The sequence below is a fragment of the Brachyhypopomus gauderio genome, unplaced genomic scaffold, assembly GCF_052324685.1.
Source record: "Brachyhypopomus gauderio isolate BG-103 unplaced genomic scaffold, BGAUD_0.2 sc163, whole genome shotgun sequence".
Taxonomy (NCBI): domain Eukaryota; kingdom Metazoa; phylum Chordata; class Actinopteri; order Gymnotiformes; family Hypopomidae; genus Brachyhypopomus; species Brachyhypopomus gauderio.
In genome coordinates, this window is record NW_027506984.1 from 285,763 (window position 1) to 295,254 (window position 9,492).

Genomic DNA, 9,492 nt, shown 5'->3' on the forward strand with positions numbered 1-9,492 from the left:
TGAAAGTCATCATAGTTTGCTTACCCATTTTGACCCAGTTCCCAACCCAACTTTAGGAATAGATTAACGGCGATAATTTTTATATCGCCCGATAAGAGTATCAAATTAACGAACGCCGTTAACGGCCCAGCACTAATATATATATCATCATATAGCCATATAGCAATCTCTCTATATGGCTCTGCTGCTAACTAGCTAGCACACGAGCTAAAAGCTCACGAGACTAATTCGAAATATGATTGGTTGATAAAACTGCCCCCATGTTTAATATCAGTTACCATAGCACCCCTTGTTTATTAGTATGACGTCACATAGCGGCAACTGTATATAAACTCGCGCTGAGCGTCATTTGCGGTATACAGACAGAGGAGAGCAGTACGCGGTCTTGGACACAGTTACAGGATTTATTTACCACAGCATATAGACTTCAGCTACGCAGATTGCTGCAGAGGTATGTATGTTTTTTGGACTTTTAGAGCTAAGGATTTCTGACGTTCCTTTGACTTTAATGATGTTTTTAAATGCGGTTTTAAAAGTAGCTATAGATTCAACATTTGTTTTTGGGAAAGAGCATCGATATATAGTGATTTTTGACGTTCCTTATTACTAGGGTTGCCACCTAGGTCTGACAAAAAAACAAGGACACTGTCATACGCGAACGTAAAATGTTACCGGGGTGGAGGTTGTAAAATGGACACAGCGAGAAAAAAGACGGATTTAAAGTGTGCAGAAACAGTCTAAATAGTCGTTTGAACTAACCTAGTGAAAACCGGGACATTTAAATATTTTTTTTTGCCGGGACCGAATATTAAAAAGCAAAAAAACCGGGACAGCGACGTGAAAACCGGGACAGGTGGCAACCCTACTTATTACTGATGTGCAATCCACTCAAACCTTTGGAACTTTTACATGTTTGATTCAAAGAGGCGGGGTCTAGCGTGCGTTAGTTCGTGGCGCAAACACCAAGTTGAAGCTGCGCGGAGTTTATAAATCCCACGAGGATAGTTACGTTTATATCGATGTGTGTGTGTGTGTGTGTGTGTGTGTGTGTGTGTGTGTGTGTGTGCGCGCGTGAGACAGAGAGGGGGGGGGTGATGTTCAAGTGTGCCAATGTGTATGATGTTAAAGTATTTGTTACATGTTTTATTGTGTATTAAGTGTTGATGCAGTACTGTGAGAGAATGAGTGGCAGACACAGCCAGAACAGTCAGTAGCATAGGCCAGAACCCAAAAGGGGCCGATCCCTTTTGTAGATCAGGAAAAGAAAGTAACAGATCTTAACACTAACGCTAGTGCCTGTTTGTTATAGAGATGGAGAGACTGACAGAGTTGGAAAAACTGAAGGCCAGAATGATGCATGCAATACAAGAAGAAAACCTGGCCTATGAAAGAGAAAGGTTGCTGCACTCTGTATTTAAGTACATGAAAGACGAGAGATGGATTGAGATTGAACAGAAAATTAGAGAAATGCTGAGAGTGATGGCAAAGGAAAGAGAAGAAGAATGGAGAAAAATTGAGAAAATACGGGAGACGTTTCAGATGGAACTGGAAGATGATTTGCATCAAAAATATGTGGAGATACTTAGAGAAAGAAAAACAATATTTGATGAATTGAAGGTAAAGGAGACAGAGCTGAAAGACATAGATGAGAAACTCCAGAAAATAAAAGAGGAAACAAAGCAACCCATGGGGGGAGAGAGGCAGAGCCTGAGAGAGCGTGTGAAACAGATGTTCTCTCAGAGACTGACCTTCTTTACCCCTAAGAAGAGAGATCAGCAGAAAACTGCTGAAGATATCATCCATGCCTCTTTATTGGATGGAGTTCAGCACTGCACTGCAGTGCCGGTGGAACCTATTGCTAAGCCTCAGACCTCTAGTGGGCCAAAGGGGCAGAGCATGGAGGCTCAGCCCACAGCTGGTAAAGGTGATGGGCCCAAAGTCAAGAGCACGAGGAGGAGGCTGATTGGTTGGCTCAACAAGAAGGTGAAAAAGCGCCTCCACAGGGCAATAAAGAAAAGCTTCAGGAAGGAGAGGCAACATGGAAACGAGTTTAGCTCTATCCGTAAGTGTGTCTTATATAAACACTTTACAGACATTGTCATTCTACAGAATTAATACCACTTAAATCCATTATACCATTACTACCATTATAGTTTGATGTAACTAAGGCCTTTTTAAACAGTACATAGTGTATGTTAACGTGCACCACATAAAACCCAGAATCAGTGTTAGATGAAGAAAAAGAGAGATAAGAGAAAGCAGATGAATTCCAACCAATTTTCAACATGTTTTCTCTTCAAACAGGCTCAATCTGGCACCGTGGTGAAGTGCTCACCGTGGCACAGGTTCAGCAGAAGAAGAGAAGATGGCTGATGAAACAGGAGCGGAAGAGAAAGGTGTGGGAGGCTCGCTGGAGAAAGTGGGAGGAGAAAAGGGCAGAGTAGAAGGCAGAAAAGAAAGCAAAGAAGGAGGAGACAGAACAAATGGGGAGAGCAGTGGGCTTCCAGACCTGCAAGAGAGGGTCAGGGAAGCAACAGCCCTCCACTTCTGTAGAAAGTGGGAGGGGCAAAGCCCCTGCAGAGCTGGAGGAAAGTGGGAGGTGCCAAACTCCTCTATATCTGGTGGGAGGTGGAAGGAGCCAAACACCTGTAGTACAGGTTGAAGATGGGAGGAGCAAAAGACCTCCTCTGCCTGACAGACTGAGAGGAGTGAGAGTGGGCTGGGCTGACCAGCTGTGTGAAAATGGATGTGGAGGTCATGGGTGAACTGTGACACTCTTTTCCATTTCCTGATTTCTGAAGAACTTCTTTGGTGTTTGGTTCATGGATTTATCCTCCATTTAATTTGTCTGCCTGTTTTCCAACCTTTGCTGTGATGACTGTACCACCCTGAGTAAACGTTCCTTCTTCTCCATTACAACTTCTAGACTGGTTTGGAGATTCTTTACCCTTCTTCAATGATGACTAATAAACCATTTTTGTACAATATATATATATATATTTTAGTACAATATTTGGCTCATCTATTTTCAGAAGCACTGCATCATATTGAACGAGGAGGAAATTCCAGCTCTAGTAAAATGCTCCAGCTGCTGCAAGAACATACACTGCCCCTTTTTATTTTGCAAAAATAAAGTTGTAAATGGAAATATTTTGATTGTGTTTTTTCATGTATTTCTACCTGAATTTTATCTGCAAAACATTAAGTTTAATGTGCATTGAATTTTTCAAATCCTTTGCAGGTTACCTGCAACAAGATTATAATGCCATGTGGGACGTAAATACAAAGATTGAAGGTATAACTAGTATATGTAGTTATTTATATAGAAAAGGGAATTTGCTAAAAAATATATATATATTTTAAGCTTCTCACTTTTATTTTGAAATCCCTTGTCACGTGGTAATAGTAAGCCTTCAGCAGAGATAATCACGCGAGACTATAACGGAACTTCACCAGCGCGGTGCAGCTAGCATGAGAGAGCCATGGTGAGAGAGTCTCCCAGAGACGACAGAAATGTTTTAATTTAATTAACTGAATTAACGGATAGTTTGCGTTACCGTTGACGTTTGAGAAGATGCAGGTTACTGTAACCGAGCTTCTCGGGTGTTCAAGTCGCAGTGTAAAACAAATTAACTCCGAAGACACAAGTAGGAACTTCGCACCATTCTCTGTTTTATTCTCAAAACTTTTTTTCTTCTTTTTTTTTCAAGAACACGCTACAGCGCCCCAAGAGGCATTCCGTATCACCCAGGAACGTTCTTTATAAATCAGTTACATACATCCCCCCCCAAATATAAACGTCTCTGTTTATAACACCCCAACACAAACAAATCACAGAGTAACAAAACAGAGAAATTAGACACTAAAACAGCAACAAAAAAAAAAGAAAAATAGAAGTCAGTGTCCAAAATGACCTTTCCTCAGCTCCAAAAACAACAGGATAGTAACCATGAGCCCGAGCCACCCCATGCCTTGAACCGAACACAAAACAAAAAAATAAATAAATAAACCCCACAACAACCACTGTCAATAGATCATGAAATCCTGAAGATGAGCCGGGGCACGCAGAACACGTCCAGCACGGGATACAGCAGATCCAGGCTCCGATAACCTTAGATCCCCTCCAGCACATCAGTGAAGCCGGTTCTCTCCCCAGTGCCTAAATCCGGGACATCCAGCTGTGTGGGAGGATCACCTGCCATCGGAGAAGCATGATTGCTTCTTCAGCCGGTTGTGGTGAACTATCTGAACATGCTCCCCCGGGTCCCTCGGGTTACTGATGGAGTAAGTTAGGCCAGTTTTATCCCCTGAACACTGAACCTGCATAACCTGATAAGGGCCGCGCCAGTGCGGTGCCAGCTTTGCGCGACCCTCAGCAGGGTTGCTCAACCAAACTAAACTGCCCACAACATAAGTGTGGTGTCGAACCCTTTCATCATAGTACAACTTTTGCCGTTCTCGAGCCTCGGCCAAATTGAGCCTAGCCGTCCCAAAAGCCATCTCCAGCCGTCGCCCCAGAGAAGACACAAACTGGGTGTAAGACCCAGGCACCCAAGACCCCAAAAGACTGTTAGGCACAAGCACATCAACAGGAACCCGAGCTTCACGGCCATGCATGAGGAAGTAGGGGCTGAACTGGGTGCTGCTGTGTCTGGATGTGTTGTAGGCGTCCCACTCGCCTCCACAAGACAGTAGCTGCTTAGCCAACTGATCAATCAAAGTCCTGTTATGGCGTTCCACCATGCCATCTGATTGAGGATTATAGGCCATCGTACGAGTTTTCTTAATCCTCAACAACCGGCAGAGCCCTTGAATCACCTCTGCCTCGAACTGATGACCCTGGTCAGTGTGTAAGGTTTCTGGGACACCGTGCAACAGAACATAGTCATCAAACAAACACTGAGTTACTGACTGTGCTGTCTGATTTTGAGAGCGTACAGGTTCACAAATTTGGTGAAGTAGTCCTCCACCACCAGAACATACCTGTTACCCTTGGATGTAACTGGCAGCTCTAGAATGTCTGCAGCCACCCTTTGCAGGGGCCGACTGACCGCCAACCCGCCCATAGGCGCACGCTGTCGTGGTACAGGGGATCTGCGTGTCTGACAAGCTACACACTGCTCACACCAGCGCTTAATGTCACGCAGCATAGAGGGCCAATAGCACGCTCGTCGTGCTTTCTCCCACAAACGCTCCGCTGAGAAGTGTGCAGAAACAGGCCCCCCATGTAGATGTTCGAGCACCTGAGACACCAAAACTGGGGGAATCACTACCTGCATGTGCTGCTCACCAGTTGGGGACCCACGCACCGTACGACACAACAGGCCATCGACAATAGACAGGCGACTAAATTCTGCACACAGTTTCCGAAGGTTGAGGGAACCCCCATGTACCTGACAACGTGGGGGATGCCTGACGCTTTCCTCAATCCAGGTTAACACCCTGGCAAAATCTGGGTCCGCCCACTGCAGTGAACCTATGTCCGAGCCATCATGGGAGAGTGAATAAACCAGGCTTGTGTCAACATCTGTCTCAGCAGTAGCCGAGGGGCCGTCGGATTCCTCCACCACAGAATGCACCCCCGACACCAGCTCACTCAATGTTGACTCGTCAGGTGTTATAGGCTGACGAGACATTGCATTGGCATTTGTGTGGCGACTGCCATCTTTATGGAACATGACCCAGTTAAATGGGTCCAGTTCCAACACCCATCTGCCACGACGACCAGTCGGATCGTTTTCAAGGTTCATTTTTCTCAGGCCCAGCAGCGGGAGATGATCTGTGATGATGGCAAACTGAGACAACCCCAGATAATGTCTGAATTCCCTGACAGCCCATACAACAGCCCAAAGCTCCCTATCAAAAGTGGACCACCGCTTCTGGGCTTGGGTGAGGGACCGACTGGCGTAGGCCACCACATGTTCTCTCCCGTCTATATCCTGTGCCAAAACGGCACCCACAGAGTCCTTCGAGGCATCAGTGTGAATCCTAAAAGGCACTGAAAAGTTGGGTAGTATCACCAGGGGGGCGGAAGTGAGTACCCTTTTTAGATAGTCAAAAACAACAGCGCATTCTGCAGTCCATTCAAATGGCACATTTTTTCCTGCCAAATAGTGCAATGGCGCTGCATGCTTGGCAAAGTTCTTCACAAATCGCCGGTAGTATGAACATAATCCCACAAACGCCCTGACCTCTGAAGGGCAGCTTGGAGTGGGCCAGGACTTAACCTTCTCCGTGTTTTTAGGGTCTGGCTGAAGACCATCATGAGAGACCACATGAGGTGACATTTTTTGGCATTCAATTTCAGACCCGCCAGCCGAATTCTTTGAAAAACTTCCTCCAGATGCTTGAGGTGATCCTCAAATGTCCAGCTGTAAATCAAAATACACCATACAAACATGCCATGGCAGCCCCCTGAGGATCAGCTCCATCATCCTTTGGAAAGTCGCAGGTGAGTTAGTAAGACCCATGGGCATAGATTTCCACTGGTATAACCCCTGACCTGTGGTAAAGGCCGTTTTCTCCCTGTCCTCCTCAGCCACTTCTATCTGCCAGTAGCCGTTGGAAAAATCAAGTGTACTAAACCAGGTGGAGCCTGCCAGGGAATTAAGGCTATCATCCACCCGGGGCAGGGGATGCGAATCTTTGATGGTAACAGAGTTAAGGCACCTGTAATCAATACAAAACCTCCATTGTCCCCCTTTTTTCTTTACTAGGACTACTGGAGAGGCCCAGGGGCTGCAGTTCTCCTCGATGACACCGTCCGCCAGCAAGCCTGCCACTTGACATTCAATCGCCACCTGCTTTTCAAGGGAAGTGCGATATGCACGCTGCTTGACGGGGGGTGGTTCCCAGTCCTAATGTGATGTTTCACCAATTTGCATCTACCCGTGTTACCCTCGGAGGCCCCATTAAAGACCCCCAAAAACTTTTGAAGAAGTTCAGTTAAGCATGCGCGCTGTTGGGGTGTAATGGGTGACCCCTCCAGCATGACGAGAATGGAGGCAGGCGAGTTAGACACTGAATTAGCCCCTCCCGGATGATAAAGTGGAGCAAGTTCAGTGTCATCGATGTGATACAGCTCCCCTAAGTACACCCCTTGTTTGAGCAGAATGTCCTTACCAGTTGGGTTTAGAACACGGGCCACGCTGGCACCATCCCTTACACTGGCGACAGTGTGTGCAACCATCACCCCTGTGGACTCGGGAGCATTCGGCTCCAAGTAACCTTCGAAAACGGTTGACGTTATATCAGAAGTGCTAGGAGCATACACCTTAACTGGCACCAGCGTCTCACTGAGCGGAGGTACCGTCACTGTTTGGGCCAAAGAGACATTACAGCAGTCAGGAATCATTTCCGCAGTCCTCAACAGTGGCACTTGTGCGTCCCAACTTGGCATGATTCCTCCCCAAAAAATCCAGGTCCAGCAGGACTGCCTGGGTGGATTCCCTCAGAATATGAAATGTGTGCTGCCACATCATGAGCCCTAGCCTAAAAGTGACATTCATTGTCCCCAGCGTGTCTAACACCTGTCCATTTACTGCCCGTGAACCAACATAGGTTTTATTCAAGGGGCGGCTGCACAAAGCGGGGACTGACATACGAAATGTTGCGCTCATCAGTGAAACAAAAGCCCCAGAATCTATTAATATCATCACTTCACTCCCTTCCACAACACCCCTTACATAGGATGTAAGATTATGGGTACAAACATCAACCTCAACCGTATCCGCTGCATTGTCCTGAACAGGCTGGCCCTGACATGTAGAAGCTGACGTGCGGGCCTCAACGTCAACTACCGTCCGTTTCCCTTCTGAGTGGACCCTGGATCTCGTTGAGGCGACCGGAAAAGCACAACACGGCGTGACTGCTGTTCCTCCTCCTGCCGAGGGCGCCACCTAGGGCTCGGACCCCGTCAACCCAGTGTTCCAGGAGCGGGCTGCCCTATGTCCTGACGCTGAACATAGAAGCCCCTTCCACGCAGGGTGTGTTGGTCTGGTGACCAGCCTCTCTGTTGCCCTCGGTCCATCCAAGACTGCTTACAGCTGCCATCGCACCCAGGACGAGAAGGAGATAGAGAGCCACGTCTTCCCTCGTGCTCCCAATCGCCAGTCCGTAGCCTTCTGTTCTCCTCCCGCATTTCTTTCATTTCTAGTCGCATGGCATACAGATCCTCACTAAGCATATCAACCGCTCTCCTCAGGCTACTGTCCTCTGACACTGAATGCACAGTCATCTGTCCTTTAACAAACTGATTGTCGCTGCGGGCGCTTGCATAGTCCGACCCAATAGACAGTCTAGCATTCTCACAATGCCCCGCTATGATCAGAGCCTCCTCTAGGTCAGTAGCCCCCTGCTCTTAGCATTTGGCTCTGAGCGACGGATCCAGTCCAGCCAGAAAGCGGCGAAACTTCTCCTGTCTATGCGCCACATCCCCATACTCTGGGTAAGCTTCCAGCACTAACCTGTTAATGTCCGCAGCATACTTCCAGGCTCTCGTTAGGAGCCCGCAATCGGGCGGCAAGATTCGCTTTGAAGCAGTCTATAAACTGTTTTTGTCCGAAAGCATCATTAAGCCTCTCTTTAACTGCAGCATAATCCAATTTCACAGCCGCGGGGAAACTGTCCCACAGCAAAAACGCAGCCTGACCCAACCACGTAGGAAGAATTCTTACTAGTTCGTAGTCCAATTTGGAAGCACCCTCCGTTAGCGCTTTGACCACAACCTCCAGCTGTCTCGCCCAGCTGAGAAAACTGCCTCCCATCTCCTGTAAACGGGGCAGGCAACTCAATTCTCAATCCACTGTGTGAGACATCGTTCCTGCCGCATCCAGGGCTGTACTTAGACGCTCCTATATCGTCCATCCACATGGTGAAGCACGCGCACGTCCGAGCTAACACTAGCCAACTTTAGCGACGAAGCTAAACTTTACTCGACAGTATATTAACGCTACTGCGCACCGCTAATTATATTGCGAATGCGTAAGAGGAAAAAAAAGAAACACCGCTGCCACCAATGTAACCGAGCTTATCGGGGGTTCGAGTTGCAGTGTAAAACAAATTAACTCAACCTTGTTTTGTCTGTGCAGAGGAACAAGATCATCAAGCATGAGATGAAGAAGCTCCAGAAAGCCGCCTCCGCAGCAGCAAAGAAAGCCTGAATTCTCAATAAACTTGTTTGAATTGTATGCCTCGACTCCTTGTCTTTCTTTTCGTTAGTAATCCTGTTTTACACAGGGACTATTAGAAGCTTCTCTATAGCCACATTACACACTGTAGACTGTGCCACCCAAATTGGAATTTCAGAAAAACCACCTATAGTCTGCAGATGAGATTTCTATGTTTAAAAGGTTAAAGTTCCCCGTGTAGTTGTTAAACCTGTAAGAACTCTACAATGAGATATTGCGGGTCAAACAGAAGGGCAGCAAATTGTGGCACAATAACACAGCTTGGGTTGACCAATATAGTATATATATATATATATATATATAT

The 9,492-nt window shown here is 46.8% G+C and overlaps 1 protein-coding gene across 1 annotated transcript; it reads left to right on the plus strand.

Annotated features, from left to right (window-relative positions):
* Positions 1-400: 400 nt before the first annotated feature.
* LOC143501222 (uncharacterized) lies at positions 401-3,075 on the plus strand. The gene is made up of 3 exons (XM_076994796.1): positions 401-451; positions 1,310-2,062; positions 2,305-3,075. The coding sequence occupies exons 2-3, from the start codon at positions 1,312-1,314 to the stop codon at positions 2,442-2,444; spliced, it is 891 nt and encodes a 296-aa protein (XP_076850911.1). The 5' UTR covers positions 401-451; positions 1,310-1,311; the 3' UTR covers positions 2,445-3,075.
* Positions 3,076-9,492: the final 6,417 nt, after the last annotated feature.